General features: G+C 44.8%; 1 protein-coding gene across 1 annotated transcript; it reads left to right on the top strand.

The window, feature by feature from the left end:
- The first annotated feature begins 5383 nt into the window (after positions 1-5383).
- On the top strand, positions 5384-10763 carry LOC115666429 (MLO-like protein 1). The gene is made up of 14 exons (XM_056305342.1): positions 5384-5509; positions 5625-5682; positions 5788-6008; positions 7559-7675; positions 7986-8052; positions 8199-8266; positions 8409-8480; positions 8564-8676; positions 9117-9166; positions 9690-9730; positions 9837-10073; positions 10178-10245; positions 10361-10424; positions 10545-10763. The coding sequence occupies exons 1-14, from the start codon at positions 5384-5386 to the stop codon at positions 10761-10763; spliced, it is 1521 nt and encodes a 506-aa protein (XP_056161317.1).
- The last annotated feature ends 13557 nt before the right edge of the window (positions 10764-24320 follow it).

Below are 24320 nucleotides of genomic sequence, written 5' to 3'. Positions count from 1 at the left end.
CACGCGGGGTGTTGCAACCATCCATGTTTGCCAAACAAGTTACAAATACAGAAGTCGAAACAACCTTTTTAATTGATAACTGCAACGGCCGCACAGAAGCTGTATCTAATAACTTCTGAATACTCTTTGAGGAGCGGCATCTTATCAAGAGTCGTGATTCTCATATGATCCATCTTAGATGCGTCGGAACTCGCTAATTGGTTGACATGGTAAAAAAATCTGTTTAATTTCAGGTTACCAATACACTCGCTAATTGGTCGACGTGGTGAAAAGTCTTTTTCTTTGATAGAGCTAGAACTGCTTGTATATTTGTTTTTTGGTAAAGGTAAGAGTTTGTATTACTTTTCTGAATCACCAAATACAAGGAAATGACAAGAGAAAACCCCGAATCCCGAATCTACATGAAGTCCGAAAGAGGGGGGGCACTCAACAAGGCAAAAACGAAAAACTAACAACCAACAATGCTAGGTACAAGATAGAGAAACTACACAACCAAATTATGAAAAAATGGAAGGTGAGAGTTCCCAGTTCCTTTGGAGTCGCCTATTTGTAGGTGTGTCAGCAATTTTCCCTGAGGATAGAGCTTTATCCTTCACCAGGCTTGAGCAAGTGTTTGCGGATTCCGGAATAAAGATACTCTTGTTTCGAAAAGAGAGTTGTTCCGCTCAATCCATATGATGTGACAAAGAGCACCGAAGGAGAATCTAGCGATTCGGTGCCGGAAGGAAGTGCCTCCACAAACTTTGAAGGCCCACGAAAGAAGCTCCAGCCACGGACGATTGCGCCATGGCAGATTGCATTTGGTTGCCCAAAATGAGGCCAGCCTGCTGGTAACAGAATATTCGAAGAAGAGATGGTTGATGGAATCTGGGATAGTACGACAGAAAGCACATAAACCTGATTCAATCCGACGATTCTGCATAAGAAAGACCTGGGTAGGTAGCCGTTTTAATGACACAATCCATAATAAAAAGGAGTGGCGGGGGGTCAAGTGAGAGTCCCATATAAAGGAGTGCCAAGGTGCTGGATTGCCTTTCTTCCTTATGTGGTTCCAGGGCCCGGGCCACCGAGAAAGATTCATCGGGTTTGGACTCTAGGTAAAGCCTGTCCGAGTGTCATCATCTAATCTTGGAAGATGATCCATCCATTCCAGGATAGAGTGGAGGGTTGCTTGATGGTTGCCATGTAGAGTGGAAAAAATCCCGAACCGAAAAGTCCCGCGGGATCCGAGATTGGTATATTTCCGTATTGTTGAAAAGTAGGTAGAGGGGGCCTCTTGTGTGCCAGCAATCATACCAAAAGGATATCGACCGGCCATTGCCAATTTTCCACCTGAAAAGGGTCTGGGCTGAGACTCGCAAGTCGAGAATCTTCTTCCAAGTCCATGAGCAAAAGGTGGGCTTGGGTACAACCCAAAAGTTCTTCTTTAAAAAGTTAGAATGTATCCATTTACACCACATGGATTCCTTATCGGTGAAAAGGATCCATATGTGCTTTAGAGTCATGGCTCTATTATATTCAGTAAGCCTTCGTATCCCGAGGCCGCCTTCATCTTTTGGGAGACAGACAACATTCCAAGATACCTTTGCACCTCCCGTTCCTAAGCCAGGACCTTTCCAAAGGAAGCGTCGAAGGATAGCCTCAATGCTATTCAAGACCGATTTGGGGAGGGAGAAAATTGTGGCCCAGTAAACTTGGATGGAGAGTAAAACCGATTGTATGAGCTGTACGCGACCAGCAAACGATAGGAATCTTTGGGTCCAAGAACAGGCTCGTGCCGTTATGGATTCAATGAGGAATTTGCAATCCTCTTTACGCAGCCTAGAAGAGATAATAGGCACACCCAAGTATCGAAAGGGCAGAGACCCTTGTTGAAAACCGATGCATTGAAGAAGAGCACTACGGAGATCGGGATTACCGCCCGAGAGGTACATATTGCTCTTATTAAGATTTGGTCTTAAGCCAGAACAATTTGAGAACAAATCGAGGGATTCCTTTATGAGCTCTAACGATCTCATGTGTCCTTGCGAAAATAAAAGAACATCATCAGCAAAGAACAAATGGGATATACGAGGTTTCTTGCATCGCCAAAACCACCTGGAAGTCTGGACTGTCAGGTTTTGGACTTGAGGATAGGCTGAGAAGATTTCCATAGCTAGGATGAATAGGTACGACGATAGCGGATCGCCCTGACGTATCCCTCGGCTACTATGAAAATGGCCATGTAGTTCTCCATTAATGGAGACCGAGAACTTTGCAGTTGAGATGCATGTCATAACCATTTAATGAAAAAAGCCGGAAATTTGAAGGTCAGTGAGTACCCTTTCTATGAAGTTCCAATCAAGTGTGTCAAAGGCTTTATGAAAATCAACCTTAATGGCACATTTTGGTAGATAAGCTTCATGGTGAAAGTCCGCAAAAAGCTCTTGTGCAACCATGATGTTGTCACTGATTCGGCGGCCTTTAACAAATGCTGTTTGGGAGGATCCAATCAACGTCGGTATAACCTTTGCAATGCGCCCAGCAAGGATTTTTGAGATGCATTTATAAAGGGTGTTGCAGCATGCAATTGGTCTGAAGTCGCTCGTGGCCGATGCATTTGGGGATTTCGGTACCAACGTTAAGATGGTGTTATTAATCTCTTTAAGCAAACGACCTGTCTCAAAGAAGTCCTTTATAGCCGTCAGAATAGATGGGCCAATGATCCCCCATGTGTGCTTGAAGAACTCAACATTGTAACCGTCAGGGCCAGGAGCTTTGCTCTTAGCAAGTGAGAAGAGATTTGATTGAATTTCTTCCTCGCACTGTCGAGAAAGGATAGTCCTCTCGATTTCCATCTAAGACTTGGTCAATAAGAATCTCCAACTCGGGAACAGAAAGTTGGGCTGGTGCTGAATCGCCATTTAATAGACTCGAAAGTGGCGTACAATATGGTTCTTGACTTCCCGAGGTTCGATGAATTAGCACACCATCCTCTGTTGAAACAAAGGAGGATTCTATTGTGGAGTCTCCTCTTGTTAACAAAGTGATGAAAGTATTTAGTGTTCATGTCGCCTTCCTTGAGCCAACGAATTCTAGATTTCTGGCTGAAGAAAGATTCTTCTTGAGATCTCAAATCAGAGAAAGTTCGCAAGAGTGTGGCTTCGCTTGCATTTAGGTCTCGATCAAAAGGATTCGACTCCAAGGCTGTTTGAACGTCGAGAGATTCAATCTAGCCTCGCTTTCCGTCCCGTTGGAAATTTACGAGAAGGAAGCCCTATTCATAAGTTTCAACTTTGCTTTGAGGGCCTTGAGTTTACAGCAAACTATAAACATAGGGGTGCCAATGTAGTGAGTATCCCAAACTTGGGTAACTATGTCCATGAAGGCTGGATGAGAAGTCCAGAAGTTAAAGAACTTGAACGGCTTGTTGGAAGAACTAGGTGGAACAATCTTAATCACCATGGGGCTGTGATCAGATATTCCAGGCGGGAGAAAATTGGCTTCAGAGAAAGAGAATTGTTGGAGCCAACAGTCATTTATAAGTACCCGATCGATCTTACGCATTTTCCGATTTGCCCCTGAGGAATGTGTCCAAGTGTAACGACATCCTACATATCGAAGGTCCTCCAAACCGGCTTGGTTGAGGCCTTCTCTACATTCATCAAAAGATGGAATCCAAGGTGTTGAGCTGCCCACCCTATCCTCCGGATCTCTGATTGCATTGAAGTCCCCGGCAACAATCCAAGGTAAGTCGCCATTGGAGAGTCGGTATAGGTCAGCCCATAGTTGTTTGCGCTTTACAAAAGTGTGTTCACCGTATACAATTGTAAACAAGCAAGAATCCTGGAGGTGCAAAAACCGGAGCTGAAGATGCATTATTTGGCAAGAAGTATAAATGAGACTAATATCCAGCTCATTTGGGTCCCAGCCGAACCAAATCCTACCAAGAGGGGAGAAGCTGTAGTTGGAGAGCCAACGCCAGTTGGTGGATAAGCCTCTTGAAATCACAGCAAAAGAAGAGGCTTTAACTTTGGTTTCAATAATCCCAATACAGCGAAGGTGATTTTTAGTAATGAAGGCACGAATTTCAGCTTGCCTCAGGGGTGCTACTAGTCCCCGTATATTCCATACGCCAAAAAACATAAGTAGATACAGATAACTAACGCTGAGTTCTCCTTGGCTTCCTCCTTTTGGATTTCTTTTTAGAGGAAGACGGACTAGGGACTGTTCCAGGGTGCATTGCGTTATGTCCAGTACCGGAAGAGGGTCTAGGCAGTTCGTCCGAAGCTCCAGACAGAGAAGTGCGAGACCTTGTGTTGGGGGGGGAGGAAGGTGCTGCCCCCCTTTCCAGTATTCCTTCCGAGTCACTAGAGTTGTCCGGAATTGCCTGGGACTCAGGAGATCCTTCGGTGGAAGCCTGCTGAGGTAGAGAATGCTCCTCAGTCAGCTGATCAGTAGGATCTGCAGGACTTGAAGCAGAGGGCAGGCTTGGGCCTAGATCGGTGACCATAGGAGGTCTCAGGTCAGTGTCCCCTCTCTCAGGTTGCAGAGGTGAATGCAAAATAGCCGGAGGGGATTCAGTCGTGTTCAGATTCAAGCCTGAAGCAGGGCCTGGGATGAACTGCGCAGGAGCTGTAATTGGTGCTGAAAGGGACTGTCCAGCAGGTGCTTTGCCTTTATATTTGTAAGTCCCACTTTGTTCATATTTGGTCGTATATTTGTAAGTCTTTTTTTATTTATTTTTATCTAGGTCTTTTTTTAATCCTCTGATTAGACAAGTACCAACTCATTCAGAGTCTTTGTTTAAGTAAGTTGAAAAATTGAAAGATAAGAGTAATAGACCTGCAGAAAATGCTGTCATTTTTTTTTTGTTGTATTAAAGACAAGAAAAATTGTCAAGCAATAATTTGTGAGCATTTCTTTCTGGTGCCTCATATAATTGGCGGTTTCCTTTTTCTGTGTTGTATTAAAAATGAAGGACAAGCAATCTAAGAACAGATAAATCACACACCATCGATGGCTCAAAAATTATACACAACAAACCTCGTTCACACCTCGAATTGACTAAGTTTTGCTCTTGTTAGGTGTTGAAATTGGAGTCAACGCGAGGTCTCTATCTACCAAAACTCCCATTGGCGTTTTGCCAAGACCATATTCACTCCACCAGATGAGTTCATCTGAGAATTATAGTTTCCTATGAGACATCGGAAGAACAAGTCATGTTCCTCGTAGGTTCGCTTGTGTTTTGTCCAGTAAAACGAAAAGGAAATCGTGGATGTGTGTGTGAACATCGTGTAAGCATTTTCTTGTGCATCATTCGATATATATACGAGGATGCAAACGAGAGGCAATAAAAACACGCAGAGAGAGAGAGAGAGAGAGAGAGAGAGAGAGAGAGAGAATGGCTGATGCAGGAGCAGCCGAGATATCGTTAGAGTTCACGCCGTCGTGGGTGGTGGCTCTAGTTTGCTTCTTCATAGTCTTGATTTCTATCCTTGTTGATAGATTTCTTCTTTGCGCTGGCCAGGTGATGACTCTTGCTACCTAAGTTCTGAGAGTATCGACCTCTCCTAAAGTCTAACTCCGACATGCCGATCGCAATGCCTACTATTCTCTAACTCAAGTTTCCTTGCCGAATGCAGCTTTTGCAGAAGCGCAAAAAGTGGCCACTCGTCGGCGCCTTACAGAAGATCAAAGAAGGTGAGGGATCATTTTTTTCTCTTTTTTTTTTTGGACTATGTACAATGCTAATGTGCATGCATGCGAATTCTTTCCTTTGGTTTTTTGGGTACGATGATGATGCAGAGTTGATGCTACTGGGTTTCATATCGCTGCTCTTAGCGGTGTTCCAAACTAGAATAGGGAAGATTTGCATATCGGACCGACTCGCCAACTCCTGGCTTCCTTGCAAGAAGCCCAATTCCTCTTCCACTGTCGCCAGTTTCACTACTAGTTCCTTTGCTTCCAGCGGAGCAAGAGGACGCCGCCTCCTCGCTGAAGCTTCTGATACCTACTGCAGTAAAAATGTAATTTTACCAAAGCTGCTGCTGCTTCTTCTCCTTCTTCTTCTATAAATATAGAGATTTTAACGCTACAAAGGTTAGTTTAAAAGATTGACATACACAATTATATTGTAAACTGTAAACAGATATTAAAATAAGAGGGGATAAGAACACTAGAAGTGCCAAAACTTGTGTACGGCGCTCACTTTAGTGCCAAAAGTTTGTTTCGGATCACTTAAGTGCCACTTTTTTGAAAAAACGATTACTTAAGTGCCAACTCCGATTTGGGTCGTCGGAAATCTGACGTGACCATATTTTATTAATTTCTCAGTCCTACGTAGCACGTCGACGCTGACGAGGACAATATTTAATAATAATTTAATAATTTAAAATTTTTTTTGATTTTTTTTTTCTGTTTTTTCCTTTTTTCTTTTCTTTCTTCTTCTTCTTCGTTTGGCCAGTCACCGGACACCAGCCACTGGCCATGGTCGGCCGCCTGGCCTCGCCCAAACGAGGTCGCCGTCGCTCGCCACGGGCGAGGCGAGGCAAGGCCGCCGTGGCCTGGGCGACCGCCGGTGAGGCCGCCGTGGCCTAGGCGAGGGCCGGCCTCGCCTCGCACAGGCAAGGGCGTGCCCGGGCGAGGCGAGGCGAGCGAGGCCGGCCCTCCCCAAATCCGGCGGGCGCGGCCCTCGCCCGGGCCACGGCAGCCTCGCCGGCGGTCGCCTTCCCACAGGAGACCGCCCAGGCTAGGCCGAGCGGCCGGCCATGGCCGGTCCCGGCGAGAGCGAGGCTGGCCCTCGCCGAGATCCGGCGGGGCCGGCCCTCGCCCGGGCCACGGCGGCCTCGCCGGCGGTTGCCTTCCCCTGGCGACCGCCGGCGAGGCCATCGTGGGTTGGGCGAGGGCCGGCCCCCGGATCCGGCGAGGAGCCAGCCTCGCCTCGCTGGGCATGCCCTTGCCCGGGCGAGGCGAGCGAGGCCGGCCCTCGCCCGGGCCATGGCGAGGCTCGCCGGCGGTTGCCTTCTCCTGGGCGACCCCCGGCGAGGCCAGGCGGCCGGCCATGGCCGGTGGCCGGTCACCGCCCAATTGAAGAAGAAGAAGAAAAAAAAGAAAAAAAGAAAAGAAGGAAAAAACAGAAAAAAATCAAAAAATAATTAAAAATCGAAATTTACACGTGAAAATGCCACGCAGGACTGAGAAATTCAAAATATACACATGGAAATGCCACGTAGATTAACATTTTAATTAAAAAAGTCACGTATTAATTTGGCCGGAATTTCTCGCCATTGGCACTTAAGTGATCGTTTTTCTCCGATTTTGGTACTTAAGTGATCCGAAACAAACTTTTGGCACTAAAGTGAGCGCCGTACACAAGTTTTGGCACTTTTAGTGTTCTTCTCCCAAATAAGAGGATAGTGTTTTGTGACCCTTGAAGAGTGTATCATATCATTTAGGTTAATAACAATTTTCTATACAAGTCCTTGCTCATCTCCGGTGTTAAGAGAGATCTGAAGACTACAATGAATTGATACAATCTCTCACGGCGAATATTTGGTGCCATCGTCTTTTTTTCCAGGGGAAGGTGCCATTGTTGTCTGTTGAAGCACTCCATCACCTGGACATTTTCATATTTGTCCTAGCTACGTTTCACGTAGTCCTCTGTGTGCTCAAAGTACTCCTTGGATATGCTAAGGTATGGTGTGCTATGACATTGTTGTCACTTCAACTATTTCTTTCTGTTACTTCTGCTTACAACTTTCCCTCCACATTTAAGAAGAAAAATATATCGTACTTGAGTTTCGAAAAAACGTAAAAAGACCATATGTGATTCCTCGTGTATATTATTTGATATTTCAATAGGTTTCAAGTGCTTCGAGTCCTTTTTTTTGTGAGTTTTCCAATTTTAAAAAAGTCAAAAGTAAAACTCATCCAAAGTAGGAAAATCTCTAGAAAATTAGAGGTATGTCAAAAGTAACATAATTTTTGTCCTTCCATGCTGTTAGATACGTCAATTGAGCAAGTTGGAGGAACATGATGTAGGGAGCACGCATTATGATACGCTGAAAAGAGGTAATGTCGGCGAATTCATCCTGCTCAAGCAATGCCGTAAACGGGAGGCGAGGATGAGTGATCTTACTCACTAAAAATTCTTTTTCCAGTCTCCAAAAATTTTTCTAAATCTGATTGTGGAACTTCTATTCCGTGTGCATCTGCAGTATTCACGGAGAAGCTGCGTGATTATAACAACCGACGCCACAATGAATCAGCTGTACCAGGCTGGGCGGTAAGTCATTGAGTTTCTTAAAGTTCCCCACGACTGGAAATTTGTCCCGTTATAGTTATGGAATACGATATTTATGATTACCTGGAAGGAAGAGTTCTTCAACCTGAGACCCAACATTGTCTTACATTTTCCTTTTCTGCAGATATCATTTTTCAAGCAGTTTTATCCTTCTGTGACCGAGTTTGAGTACATCGCTCTTCGTCTGAACTTCATGGTGATACGTATTGGACATTCTTATTTGGAAATTCAATTTTGGTCCTCGTATGCTTATATTTTGCCTTGAAATGGTTCAATAAGTTCAAATTTCTGTCTTGTCCGCAGGCACATGATTTGAAAGATCCGAAGAAAGATTTTCAGAAGTACATAATTGGGGCCGTGCAGAAGGATTTTGAGAAAATGGTTGGAATCAGGTAGATAGATACCCCTTTATACAAAGCTATTTAATTGGATGTTGCCATGATGAAGGCTTGGTGATCAACGAATAGAACAGAAAGGAATGAAATGAGAGAGAAGAAAAATTTTCTTCTCTTTACAAGAAAGAACTCATTTTGCTAGGATGAAATAATTAGTCGTTGGTTTTACTCGCCCCGCTCCACATGACACAGGATAGATCTCTATTGCAGCATGTTGAATTACTCATCCTCATCTAAAGGCAATATATATGGCTGATTAATTTGTCAACTATTAATACGAGAATGTTATTGAGTAATCCAATCTTTCTTTCTACGACACTACGAAATTCATGAAAAACAAAACATTATGACTTTTCCACGAAAATAGTACTTCAAATATCAGAGAATGTTTAGTTCTTGTTCAGGCAGACTGATTTGCATTTTTATCATCATCGCAGCTGGTACTTGTGGTTATGCGCAGTGATATTTTTGCTCGTGAATGTAGCTGGTGAGTGACTTAAGCACATAAATTTATAATTATTCTGCATTTTAACATTAGCGGTAACTACAGAGTTGGTTACTAGCATGAGCAAAAATTTTAGGGAAATCAACTCAGGTCAAGTGCTAGTAAAGGACACAATACCCGGATCACATGGTCTTCCTCGAGGATGGTGATGACTTAAGGACATGAACATTCCGGTACTAATGGAGCTAAAATGATCAATTCTTACTATGCCTAGAGTTAGCCTAATCTGCATTGAAATATATCGTAGAGGAACGAAAGGAAAAATGCCTTCCATGATACAGTGTTTATCTTAAGGATGAGCAAATCATTAGTAGTGACACTGAAAAAATTGCTTTGGATCTTAACATTATTGGACAGTTAGTCTTCCTATTCGAAACCTGGAATATGCATGTCCAATTGGTTTCTGTCTTCTTCTTTTTTTTTCCTTTGAGATAACTAATAAGGTTGTATCATTTAGAAAAAAGGCATCCTTATTCCAATCCATTTCTGGGTACAATTGTTGCAGGATGGCATGCGTACTTTTGGATATCTTTCATTCCGTTTACTGTAAGTAGTGATAAAAACTCCCTTCCTAAGTCCTTATGTCTGGCAAATTCCAAATGATTCATGATGAAAAAAGAAGATGAGAGGGGTTCTCGCTAATTCTGCGCAGCTTTTGCTCATCGTTGGCACCAAATTGGAGCATATGATAACGCAACTAGCCAAAGAGGTTGCCAAAAAGCATTCACAAAATGAAAATAACTCTCCTACCATAGAAAGTGCAAAGGAGTTGGTTGTTAAATTTTCAGAAGACAAGTTTTGGTTTGGTAGGCCTCATCTCGTCCGCAACCTGATTCACATTGTGCTATTCGAGAACTCTTTGGAGCTTGCTTTCTTCTTCTTTATATTGGTGAGTATAAATAACTCAAATTGTCATTATCATTAGTGATGTTAAGCTAAGTTTCTAGCATATGGCAAAAATTCCAACTAATGCGCCATCGTATCTCTATGCAGTTCCAATATGACTTTCACTCCTGCGTTATGGGAAAGGTTGGTTTTGTCGTCCCAAGGATAGCAATTGGGTAAGACCTGTTGCTCATGTCATTTATATCATAGTCCTGTAATCTGTGTTGTATATTGTAAACAGTCGAGGCCTCACAATCAATTTCACATATGTGGCATTTGCCGCTCTCTCAGAGTGTTTGTCCAGTTCATGTGTATCTTCAGAACATTACCACTATACGCAATTATGAAGTCACAGGTGAGTTGAACTTACACCCTACTATGCTCTCAAGATTTGGAAGTTCTTTGTTTTTTTCCTCTCTTCGAGTTTAAATAACACGACTGAAGATGCAAAGTTCTTTTTATTTGTCTCATTAAGATGCATCCGAAGGAGAATCAATCAGATGAAGAGGAAGATATGTGGATTGTGACCAGGATTTCGAAGTGGATCGATGACAGAAAGAATTCAATATTAACAAAGGTGGCCACAAATACTGAATCGACCCAAACCGGTTCGAGAGAGGGATCTGCTGGAGATGAGATAACAGAATCCAGTGACATGAATGCGATAGGAGACATCGAAGCGCAAAATAGATAACCAAGCCTGCACCAACTTTAGTTGTTTCTTTTTTCTTATCGTGATATGTACATGTGACGAGAGCTCAAGTCTTGCTGCGCAATAATTCTTTCCTCTTCATTGGTGCAGCTTCTTTTATCTGAGCATCTGCTTCTTAGAGAGAGAGAGAGAGAGAGAGAGAGAGAGAGAGAGGACAACAATATGATATAGGGTTTTGCTAGAATGAAAGTCTTTGGACCACTGTGAGAGTAATGTCATGTTGTGAGTCACATATTCTTGAGGGACTGGATTTCACAATAAATTTTTATTATTTGTTATTTATTTTTTGTGGTCCATAACAGGTTATTAATTTCATAGTGGATTAAGGGCAGTCACTTAATCATTCTCCATGATATAAGAGACATTTACGTCCTGGCAACCGTCCGAAAAGAAAGAGACAACCTCCGATTCCTCACACGACAGAAAGGCAGTGCAAAGACAAACAGAAAAAGGATCCTTTTGGAAAAAACAAGCGAAAGAGATTATGCCAATGAAAAAGGTGAAACAAGCGACTTATTCGCGGGAAACCAAGGCCACCTGTGTCCCGACATTGCGACTACAAAACAGCCCGACCAGAGTTGCCAGACCGCTTTTGAGCCCTTGGGCAATTTCTTCCACATAGATAGTCCTTCCCACTTTGAGCTGAGGCAAAACCATATCCGGGAACGTTGGATAGAGATGCTAACAGTCAAGCACATTGATAACCTTCCATTCCAACCCGCCTCAGCATAATATGGATCAAGTTGTGTACACCTTCGGGGCAGCTCAAGGTTGTACTGCGAGATCATTCCACATGTTGAAAATATGTCTTGAGTTTAAACCCGAAGTGAAAATCTAAATATTCCGAATTGGGTATTTTACAGACGTCCGAATATATATTTCCTATTTAGTGTCAGAGTCCAAGTTGGATAAAGATTCCAAGAAAAAAACAGGGAAAAGGAAATATACGAAATTAGCTATCCTAGTATGTGTTGGAGTTCGGCCACTGAAAAGTCTTAAATTGGAAAGTCCGCATGGACTTTGAATTTGACCTTGATTCGAACATACATGGAGTTTATATATAAGTTTCCTGTTGAAGTTGAACTTCTTGTCTTGAAGCGCCTTTTCGTGAGTGCTTATGTGCCGTGGGCATTGTTGAAGAGTGCAGAGTGTGGTCTTCGTGCCGTTCATGTCCAGAGAAGAACTGAAGTGTCGAATCGAGTGCTTGATGTGAATCGAGTGGAATTACATCCTGGCGTTTTCTTCTTGCGTGAGTGATTTAGCAAATTAATTAAATCTTGTAGTAAGATTTGTAATTAATTCCTTCGTGAGATTGAGAGATTATTTCGTAAGGAATTGTGGAGCTAAATACTGCATGTGTTATTAGGTGTAATTGGGGCTTGGGAAACACCGAGAGTGTTTGAGCGATTCGAGTGTGATTGTAATCTCCGTTGTATCGCTTGATCTATAGTGGAATTTCGTGTTGCTCTCCCCATAGACGTAGGTCACTACGACTGAACCACGTGAATTTGGTGTCCGATTTATTTTCTTATTTTGTCAATTTTATTGTTCGATCGCTTGGCTTCCGTAATAATTGGTATCAAAGCGTGGCTTAGCTGAGTTGAAGCGAATCGATGGCGACAGAAGAAGGAAAAGTGAGAATCGAAAGATTTGATGGGAAGAATTTTTGTTTCTGGAAGATGCAAATTGAGGATCATCTATATCAGATGAAGCTGCACTTGCCCTTATCTGGAGAGAAGCCAGAGACGATGAAGCAAACTGATTGGGAATTGCTGGATAGACGAGCTTTGGGTGTTATTTGGCTGACGTTGGCACGTAACGTTGCGTTTAACATCGTGAAAGAGACAACTACTGCGGGTTTGATGAAAGCCTAGTCGGACATGTACGAGAAGCCCTCTACGATCAATAAGGTCTATTTGATGCGACATTTGTTTAACTTGAAGATGAACGAAGGTGCGTCGATTGCTAATCATATTAATGAATTCAATGTGATTATTAGTCAATTGAGTTCAGTTGACATTGACTTTGAAGATGAGGTACGTACTTTGATTCTATTATCCTCATTGCCTGATAGTTGGAATACTACTGTTACTGCTGTTAGTAATCCTCTGGGTTGATAAGTTTAACGTTTGATGGTATTCGAGATTTAATTCTGAGTGAGGATATCCGTAGAAGAGAATCTGGCGAACATGTATCTGCTGCTTTAGTAGGTGAAAATAGAGGAAGAACTGATACACGTGTTAGCAGAAGTAGTATGAATTCGAATAGACGAAGTCAGTCTAGGACTGGTAGTGTTGTTTGTTGGAGTTGTGGCAAGAGGGGGCATCTTAGAAGATATTGCCTTAAGCTGAAGAATGACAAGGGTAAGGGAATTAGAGTTGATCCTGCGGATGATGTTGCAGCTATAGCTGATGGTAATTCGGATAATGCTGATTATGTCTTGTCTGTCATTGATGATTTATCGTTTGATGGATGGATTATGGATTCTGGTTTGTCTTTTGTGACATCCCGAAAATTAGTCCATTTGGGATTTATAAAATACTGAATTTTATGAATGTACTTGTAGTTAGTTCTCACCTGGAACTGATCATTCCTGGGATACTAACCAGTAGGGAAAGGCTAATTAGGGATTTAAATTGGTACGACTAAAGAAAACTCGATCATGAATGGACTTTCGACCATAAAGTCGTCGATGTGATATGTTGAGCCACTGTTGGTCGATCCAAGGATAGTCAGGGGTCAGCTCGCCACTGTCATAGTTGTCACGCCCCGAACCCCATCGAGTACGCGACATCCCTCTTCGGTCAAATTAGTGCGACGTCCCAGGAAACGTCGCCGACCCAAACGAACCCATCAGAGTTTAATCGTGGCGGAAACATCAAACACCCAAACAATAATTCACTTAGGGTACTAGGGAAAATAAATTGCCAAACCACCAAATCATCAACTATACTTCGATTTAAGCATAATATCCATTTCTACATAAACTTATGCCACAACCGCCAATTTACAAACCACAAAGCAAAATATGCACAATGAACTACTAAACTGCAAACCACCGATATTACAGAAAGATCAGTAGCCTGGGTAAGCACTACACCAAAACGGGACACTTCCAAAGTCTTCTTCAGCTCCAAACTAATCCCTACGCTCTCTAGACGGCGTCCGCTCTGACTCACTCCCTTCGGAATCCTCGTCCGAATCCTCATCAGGTACAGCTTCATCCGACGACTCCAAATCGGCCTCAACTCGATCGGGAATTCTACCACATCATGATAAGTATGCATAACAATTCCAAATACGCGATGGTGGCGGCTGCAGAAGGTTCATGGCTCGGGCGGTTGATCTGAAATGGTTTGGTTGATACAACCATGAAACACTTCTCAATAAGTACACAACCTAACCCTTTTCTAGGCTACCACGTATTCCAGACAAGTCCAGACGCCGAATCAAGCAACACACAAACAACATCTGTGACATTCCGAATTTCGGCCCATTTTTGGGATTTATAAAACGTGTAATTCGTCAATGTGCTTATAGTAAAATCTCGCCCGGGAACTGATCACTCCCGGTTATTGTTTTAAATTTGAGATTTCGCTAGAATCGCATTTGATCGAATTTTGCCGTTATTTAGAGCCCAAACTTTGATGTCGAATTTCTCGGAGTTTCGGGATGAATTTAATTGGACGGTGTCGATATTATTGTGGCCAGCCTTGATATTGCCCGGGATATGTGAAAAGTGGATTTTTGACCGGGTGCAGATTTGGACTAGTAGACCTCCCTCGAGGTAGTTTGATTTAATTAATTTGGCCTTTGTCCCTTATTATATTTTAGGATTAATTTGGATCGGTAGATCGCTTTCGATTTTAAATATAGGCCATCGGATCGCAATTATTATTTGAATGTTTATTTATTTTTCTCTCTCTCTTTCTCTCTCTCTCCGGTCACTTTCCCTTCCTTCGCACGTCTGTCCCCCCCTGTTAGACCCATCCACTCCTCTCTCTCTCTTCCTTTTCTTTCTTTCTTCTTCTTTTCTTTTCTTCCTCTCTTCTTCTTCTTCTCCGTGGGTTTTCTCTTTCGACCGCGACTGCTTTGGCCTCCTACTTGCTGCTCACCAGGACCAGCCCAGCCACCATCCACCGTTCGCCTCGCGCCGACGTCGCCCGACCGAGCCGCGCCGCCGCTCGTCGCCCGCGACCGCCGCTGCCCGGCCACTGCTCGCTGTCGCTGGTCACCCCGCGTTACGCGAGCGCAGGCTTGTTCGCTCGCCTTGCATCCGCCGCGGTCCGGCGTCGCCCGAGCTGTCCGCCGGCCTTGTCCTCCGTCGCCCGGCCACCGAGACGCCGTCCCGTGCCACCTCCGGCCGCCGCGTGCCTCCTCTTCCCCGGTGCTTTCCCACGTCGGGCTCCCGGCTCGCCGCCGCCGCGTGCCGCTTCGTTCCGGCCGCCGCCGCTCCGCCCTCTGCCCCTCGGTCTTTCCCCTCGGTCACCTCCTCCGCCCAGTTGCCCCTTGGCCGCCACAGCCCCCTTTCCCCTACTTTTCCTTCCTCCCCGACGTCTCCCCTGTTTTTCTCTTCCCCGGCGTCGCCTCGTCCAGCCGCCGTCGCTGCTCCGTCCGCCACCACCCAGCCCCCAGCGACCTTGCTCAGCCGCCGTACTCGCCAGGATAGCCCAACCGCCGTTGTCGTCGCCGTCGCCCGAGCGTCCCGGGCCGTGGCCGAGCTCACCTAGCCGCTGCCCAACCAGCCCGAGCTTGCCCAGGCCGTGGCCGGACTGCCCCGGGCCGTGGCCGTGTGCCGAGCCTTGGCCGAGCTCCGCGCCCGTCGCACCCTCGTCGTTACTATTCACCCGGCCCGTTTTGAGCCCGTGCGAGTTTTTCCCCGGCCAAATTGAAATAAGTGACCTCCTAATCCTTATTTAGGACTATGGGTATTTTTAGACTTGTTTAGGATGTGATTAGTACTGGTTTAAGGGCTAAACGTGGATTATGGTCAATATTCGTATGTGCGTTTTTGTTAAATTAAATTGTGATAATTGTGGGGCTTAATTAGTGGTTAATTATGGTGGGTTAAGTATCCGTATTGTCGTGGCGTGTGTGGGAAATTTACGTGTGATTGTGGCCGGCTTGAATGTCGGAATCGTGAGCTTGTGAATTGGAATTGGGATGATTGTGGGTGCATGTTTGTGGCTATTGTTGGTGGGTTAATGATTGGTTTATCGTGGCATTTGTGAGTGGAATTGATAGCTGAATGTGACTGACTTGAAGGTCGGGTTGGTGGAATATTGTGATGAGCATGCCTTGAGTTCGATTGGTACGACTTGTGTGAATGGCGAATTGTGTGGTGATGCATGTGCATGAGAAAAGCCCGGATTGATCGGAGGGCTGCCAACCTGAGACGTGGTTACGCGGGTGTGGCGAGAAAGGCATGACCAGACCTGAGGCGTAGGTTACGCGAGTCATTGGAAGGGGAAAAATGTCCTGAGGCGTGGTTACACGGGACTGAGCCCGGCTTGATCTAAGGACTGAGCCTGAGGCGCAGTGGTGCGGGCTGTGAGATTGGGCCTGAGGCGCAGTGGCGCGGGCAGTGTGAGAGGACCTGGGAGGTCATGGAAAGTTGTTCGACCACGCATGCGAGTTGAGTGTGATTGAATTGATTGAACTGATTGGACTGGCTGATTGAATGTGTGATTGAATTGGTTGGATTGATTGAGTGCAAGTGTGATTGGCGTTTGATTGATTGTGATATGTTATTAAGTTAGTATTATTGTCTTGTCGCGTTTAACTAACGTGCAGAGCATGCGTTTGATGGCGAGGTAAGTACAATGACGTGAATTCTCTATGTTGAGGGTTAGATTGCTTGTACGACTTGTCTGGGTACGCATTGGCCTACGTAGGGTTTAGGGTGTTGCTTATTGAGACTCGTTCTCACGTTTATTATATAACCACTTTCAGATCCGCGACCGTGATCGATTCGGAGATGCCGCCAGAGTACTACAGGGATTGAAGGATAGATCAAATTTACCCTGTCTTTTGAGTACCTTTTTGTAGAGGAGATAAGCTTGTCAACCACCGCCCCCTTTTGAAAAGTGTGGTTTGAAATTAGTAGCCCAGGTGATCGTTCTGTAATAGTGACTACTTTATGATATTTTGGAATTATTGTTTTGCGCTATCCTTTCGTCATCATATTAGTTGTCTGGGTTGTTTTATTTCGCTTCTGCTTGCATAGTTCGTTTGGGTCGGCGACGTGTCCTGGGACGTCGCGTTCAATTCGACCATGGACGGATGTAGCGGGTTTGGTGGGGTCCGGGGCGTGACAACAACCACACAATCGTACTAATAATCACATGCGATCCTACCTGGGATCCATCATGCACATCCCTGCATGTTAAACAATAATACAGCCAATTCATTTATATCCATACTCATCCAGCACCATATCACGCGAGGCAAACCACACTCACACACTAACTCACGCCATGCGTCGACTTTCACAAACCTCACGCGTCAAACCAAATCCGGCTCACTCTCAACTTTTACACCACTACCTCGCCCGCATAAAACGCATCAGGCCAATGGTCTTCTGACCTCGTCAGGCATCGTCACCCCGTCGGGCCGGGCATCGTCACCTCGTCAGGGACGGCATCGTCCCATGTAAACGAACACGCCTCAGGACGGAATCCTACATTTTCAACTTTCCTTCTCTACCGCGCCCGCGTAAAACGCATCAGGCCAACGGTCTTCTGACCTCGTCAGGCATCGTCACCCTGTCGGGCCGGGCATCGTCACCTCGTCAGGGACGACATCGTCCCGCGTAAACGAACACGCCTCAGGACGGAACTTACCCCGCGTAAACGAACACGCCTCAGGGTATCACTTTTCCAACCAATCCTACATTCCCATACCTTCGTTCCACTCATTTCACACGCATCACACGGCCACACGCACACACGGCCACACACAATCTCACGCGTCACACTCACTTCGCAAATGCACATCCTTGCCACACAAACACCACACAATCACACATACTTGACACGTGAGCTCATTTCGCAATCACACCACACACCTCACGGCCATACACACAGGGCACACGACCACTCAATATTCAGCCCAACAATCATTCAGAAATCAACCAACGACTACAACCACTTTACAAACACACCATCCACATACAAACACACATTCAGGATCAATTCCCGTCACAAGGGCAGCAACTATTTAACCTCGACACCCCCACCATTTCGCTCACAAAAATGGACATATAAAGAATCGGGGTAACATTGGGCAGTTTACACAGTGACCGAAATCCCATTCAAATAAATAGTAAACAAACTCCAAAAATTCTGAAATTTGGATATGTTGCATAGAACAGCTTGGTAAACATTTTCCGTGAGGAACTCGAAACCCAGTTCCAACTGTAAACACCTCTTTTGGTCACTTGAAGTCAGATGAAAATCAACCCGTCCGGTCAGGCCGCCTGACCATAAAAATGCATCTCATCCAGTACCCAAATCACCTTGTAAAGCCTTGAAATTTTTATATGTCATAGTCACAAATGTCCCCAACAGGTTTTGTGAAGGAAGTATTTCGAAATTGGGTCTGGAAAAATTTATAAAAATTCGAACAGACCCGCAGCTCGGAGGAACAGTATTTCCAGCACACTAATTTCGGTCCAAAGATGGACTTTCGAATGGTCTCCAATGACTTCCACAAATTCTAAAATTAAATTATGTCATACTTCAAGATGTTAGGAGAAACTTTCATGAAGAAAACTTCCTCAAATTCAGCCCACACAATTCTCCACAAAAATAGCAAACCGGACGGGTACAATAACCGCGAATCCGAGAATCACACCAAACCTCCCGGATTCGAACCCCAATTGATTTCTACCGAATTTCAACCGCCAAAACTCATTCCGAGACGTCTAATCCAACACGCAACAGCCACTAACAGCCATGATCAGCCACCAACAACCACGATCAACACCCTAATCAACCCCTAAACTACCCTAAACCGCGTCTAAACGAGTCCGATAATACCCGATGTCCTAGGCAAGGGTTAGATTGCGACTTACCGAGTTCTAGACTAACGCGGCTAAAACGAAAAGCGGCGCCGAAAGGCGGGGACAGCAGCAAACGGCGGCGCGGCTTGGGCAGACGGCGAGCGGCGGCGGCCTTCCTTGGCCGACCAGCTCACAGCCAAGAGAGAGAATCGGGAGGGAGAGAGGACGGCGTGAGGGTCGGGGGCAGCTCGGTGGCGTGGTACGGCTGCGGTCCGGGCGAGAGAGAGAGAGAACGGAGGGGAGGCTCTCGGTGGGGGAGAGGGAACCGTGAGAGAGGAGAGAGAAAATGAGGAGAGAGAGAAGGTGGGGTCTTGACTAAATAGTGAAACTTGGACCAAAACGGCAAATTACGATCTTGCCCTTGTCTAATCTTTTCAATCAACGGTCCAGATTCGATCTTATCTTGAAACTGACGGCCGAGATCGAATCTTACCCAAAATATCCAAGGGCAATTTGGGAATTTCATACAATTTCAAGGGCAAATATGTCCAACCAAATATTTAGGGCAAAATTACCAAAATGCCCTTGCCCATTATAACTAACCCTTTATAAATCCTTATAGGTAAAATGGTCACTTTCTTCATTTCTCATCGAAATCGAATTTTCCCGAAGGAATCGGGACAATCCAAAATTGCATGATCCATTCACAACGTCATTCTAACGCCCCGTTGTGACTTCCTAATTTTTCCGGTGTCCGATTTGGGCTCAAACGAATAATTTAAATTTTATTAAACGCAACTCGAGCGTTTCTCAAACTAACGGGCGGCTCGTTGGGGAAATTCGCATATTCGAGCCGTGACTGATAATAAATTGGGTCACGTGCAAGTTCGTTCAGTTCGTGACGATTTTGGTTGTCATTTAAATCGCGAGGATCAATCACTAGATCCGAGGGGTACGATCGTTCGGTATAGGTTCAGGATCATTCGTCAATTCATTTCGTGGTCCGGCGGAATTACCCGCGATCCACTACTATGACAGTGGCGAACTGACCCCTAACTATCCTTGGATCGGCCAACAGTGGCTCAAAATGTCACCTCGGCGATTTTATGGTCGAAAATCAATTCACAATCGAATTTTCTCTTAGTCGCACGAATTTAAATCCATGATTAGCCTTTCCCCAAAGGTTAGTGTCCCAGGAATGATCAGTTCCGGGCGAGAACTAACTACGAGTACATTTATAAAACCAAATATTTCACAAATCCCAAATGGACAATTTTCAGGATGTCACAACTCTTCCCTCCTTACAAAAATTTCGTCCTCGAAATTTACAAATCCCATCACTACTCAAACAAATGGGGTATTGACGTTGCATTTGCTCTGCACTTTCTCACGTTGCGCCTTCTGTCCCGTGGTGCTCCCAAATAACCTTGACCATCGGGATAGTCTTGTTCCTCAAAACCCGTTCTTTCCAATCTTCAGTCTGTACTGGTTTCTCGACATATGACACCTTGTCATCAACTTCTATCTCCTCATAATTTAACACGAGTTGGGTCCGGTTCATATTTCTTTCTCTAACTTCGTCCCAACATTTCTACATGCTCTGCAATACAGCACTTCAAACGGTGCCATCCCAATACTCTGCTGAAAACTGTTATTATATGCAAATACTACTAAGGGCAATTGTTCTTCCCACTTACCTTGAAAATCAAGCACACATGCCCGAAGCATATCCTCTAAAGTCTGAATCGTCCTCTCAGACTATCCATCCGTTTGTGGATGATAAGTTGTGCTAAACTACAGCTTTGATCTTAATGCCGTCTGTAGACTTTTCCAAAAATTTGCGGTGAACCTAGGATCACGGTCCGACGTAATTGTCACTGGTACTCCGTGCAATCCGACAATCTGTCGCATGTACAATTTCGTACACCTTTCCGACTAAAAGTCCTTTCGCATTGCCAGGAAGTGCGTTAACCTGGACAATCGATCCACTATCACCCAAATAGAATCGTGTCCTCTCTGGTTCCTTGGTAGTTCCGTCACATAAATCATATTTATATGCTCCCATTTCTTTTTTGGGATTCCCAAAGTTCGCAATAATCTTCCAGGCTTACAACGTTGCGCCGCCACTTGTTGGCACGTCAACACTTGGCCACATTCCTTTTCAGATCACTCCACCGATAATGTTACCGTATCATCAGGCACGCACAATCATCCTTGAAACTTCAAAATTCTAACCTCGGACACTTGAAAGTCCGATTTCCCCTTAGCGCCATCCATTTCTAGACTCTTCCAAATCTCAGGGTCTATAGACTGCAACGCCTTAATCCTTGCTTGGATCTCCGGTTCGATTCTCAATGCAGTCATTAGATTAGACATCAGACTCACCTCGAACTCAAACCCTGAGTCTCTCAGCCTTTCCAACAAGATCTACTCCTTAACCATCATAAGCGCTATATTTCGACTTCCGACTTAGGGCATCCGCTACTCGATTCTCTTTCCCGGGATGGTACAGGATATCGCAGTCGTAATCCTTAAGAAGTTCTATCCATCGGCGCTGCCAACTCTAAATCATGCGTCGGATATTTCATTTCATGCGGCCTCAACTGGCGCGACGCATATGCAACTAATCTTCCAAGCTAAATTAATACACATCCCAGTCCTTTTTAATGGCGCGTTACCATAGACCTCAAATCTTCCTGATCCATACGGAATAGTCAAGATCGGGGCAGTTATCAGCCTATACTTCAACTCCTGACAACTCCTTTCACATTTTTCATCCCACTCAAACTTAGTTTCCTTCATACACAGTCGCGTCAACGGCCTGGCTATCGATAAGAATCCTTCTACCAAACGTCGATAATAACTGGCCAAGCCTAAGAAACCTCGAATCTCTATCACTGATACTAGTCTTAGCCACTTAGTCACGGCCTCAACTTTTAACGGATCCACAGAAATTTCATTTTCCGACATTATGAGTCCAATGAACGCTACCCTGCTAAGCCAAAACTCATGCTTACTCAACTTGGCGCAGAGTGTGTGTTCTCTTAAGGTCCGTAGCACATTACTCAAATGTACTTCATGTTCCTCAGGGTTTCTTTCGAATACTCTAGTATATCGTTACTGAAAACGGTGACGAACTGGTCTCGAAGTTCCTTAAACAACCTACTCATTATATCCATAACGGCAGCAGGGGCATTGGCTAGACCAAAGGGCATCACTGTGAACTTATAGTGCCCGTACCGCATCCTAAAAGCAGCCTCGGAATATTCTCTTTCTTGATCCATAATTAATGAAATTCGGTACGTAGATCAATCTTAGAGAACACTGGGGTTTCTTGCAATAGATCAAACAGATTATCAATCATCGGCAGTGGTTACTTATTCTTAATCGTCACCTGACTCAACTGCCGGTAATTCATACATAACCTCATCGTCCCATTCTTCTTCCTTACAAGCAGGACCGGCGTTTTCTATGGAAACACACTAGGACGACCGAAACCCTTGTCCAGTAGTTCCTGCATTTGGACTTTTAATTCCTCCAATTCTGACAACAACATCCTAAAAGGCAGCTTCGAGATTGGCTCAACCCTAGGGTCAACTCGATAACAAACTTTGTTTCTCTTACTGGTGGCAATCCCGGCAATTCCCGAGGAGAGACATCGGAAAATTGCACACCACTGCTATATCCTCTAACCGCACTTCCTCTGTCGTCAAATCAACCACACTTACTAGGTAACCTTTACAACCCTCATCCAACCATTTAGTTGCTTTTACTAGTAAAACTAATGGGATCAAGGTTCCTCTTCGACTCCCCATTAACTCGGGTTTAGGGTGTCCAGCCGGACTAAACTAAATCACCCAGCCACTACAATCCATCACGGCATTTTGATTAACTAACCAATCTATGTCCACAATTACATCGAGGCCATACATAGCCAGGACTGCTAGGTTTATCCTTTCTTCTCTATCATCGATCACAGAAGTGGCAGTCCTTTCTATCACCTCAGAATTATTTGCCTTGGCCCGCTCATAATTCTCCTTATAGTCCTTCAGACTCAGTGATATCGTCTGACTACAGAGGTCCGACTTCAATCCATCACGGAACCTCCGGGCTCTATCCAATGAGTCCTTCATTATTTTTGAGGCAAACCTAGATAACCGAGTGAACTCAGCCCCATACTGGTCCACTGTTCTCTGCCCCTGACGAAGCCTCATGAACTCCGCCAACTTCTACTCCCGGGCACTCTCAGAGGAATACTTACCATTAAGGGTTTCCACAAACATCGCTCAAGTCTGGGCGGTATCAACCGGGAACACTCTTCCTCTGGTGGCTTTTCACCAGTCATTTGCATTTCCTTGCAACTGATACACTACTAACGTTACTTTCTCCTCATCCGTACACCCCAATACCTCGAAGACTTTTTCTAATTCTTCTATCCAAAGTGATACGACCTCAAGATTATCTCTAACATCAAACTTAGGGGGCTTTAACTTCAGAAACTGCTCGACTAGCTAATGCATTAGTCGATTCGCATTTACCTGCCCCTGTCCTTAATTTCCATTGTTGCCATTAATGGCAACAGCTACAACGGCCTCAACCGCTTGGGCAATAGTGGCATATCGCTCCTGAGTCTGCCTGCCCATCAAAGTCCCAACTTCATCAAGGGTCCTTAAAATTCCATCCGCTCTGGGGTCTACTGCAACTCTAGCGTTAACCCCGATGTCCTCTACAACTCCAACATCAATTCTGGGGTCCTCCATAGCTCTAACTCGAGCACCACCTCGACTCCTTACTCTTCTTCTTACGCCCCTTCCTGTATCTCTTCCTGTTCCTCTTCCTACACCTCTTCCTTCACTGCTCATTATCCCAATTTCTATCACTCTCCTACCTACTATAATTCCATACAGGAATTAGAAACCTAGGCCAACTATACCAGTCTAGTCCTAGGCAGTGAATTACAACAATAATTCACTTAGCAGGCAATCCACCATCACAACACCAAATCACAATCAATGAGGTTCGAGCACATACCTTAGGTCCGGACGCACTTGCACTTCAATCATTACAACACTCAATTCAATTAGCAATCACCACAACAGTCTGGAAATACGTGTAGCGCTAGACACACCTATGGCTTACTAAGGTTTCCCTAGCCAACTACAGCTACCCTAGATGGCTACCCCAGGGTTCCCACTCCTTATCACTCCAGACTTCGACCGACCTAGATCGAGCTGTCATCGCTCTGATACCAATTCAACTAGGATGTCACACCCCGAACCCCATCGAGTACGCGACATCCCTCTTCGGTCGAATTAGTGCGACGTCCCAGGAAACGTCGCCGACCCAAATGAACCCATCAGAGTTTAATCGCGGCGGAAACATCAAACACCCAAACAATAATTCACTTAGGGTACTAGGGAAAATAAATTGCCAAACCATCAAATCACCAACTATACTTCGATTTAAGCATAATATCCATGTCTACATAAACTTATGCCACAACCGCCAATTTACAAACCACAAAGCAAAATATGCAC

The sequence above is a fragment of the Syzygium oleosum genome, unplaced genomic scaffold, assembly GCF_021117445.2.
Source record: "Syzygium oleosum isolate NSW1041296 unplaced genomic scaffold, Sole_v2.1 Sole_v2.37, whole genome shotgun sequence".
NCBI classification, from domain to species: domain Eukaryota; kingdom Viridiplantae; phylum Streptophyta; class Magnoliopsida; order Myrtales; family Myrtaceae; genus Syzygium; species Syzygium oleosum.
The sequence above is the reverse complement of the archived record's forward strand: the minus strand, read 5'-3'. Positions and strand labels throughout refer to the sequence as shown.

Coding starts and splice junctions, on each gene's coding strand:
- LOC115666429 (XM_056305342.1), top strand. CDS start 5,384: ATGGCTGATGCAGGAGCAGCCGAGATATCGTTAGAGTTCACGCCGTCG. Junction 5,683..5,787: donor CTTACAGAAGATCAAAGAAG/GTGAGGGATCAT, acceptor ATGATGATGCAG/AGTTGATGCTACTGGGTTTC. Junction 9,167..9,689: donor TTTGCTCGTGAATGTAGCTG/GTGAGTGACTTA, acceptor CAATTGTTGCAG/GATGGCATGCGTACTTTTGG.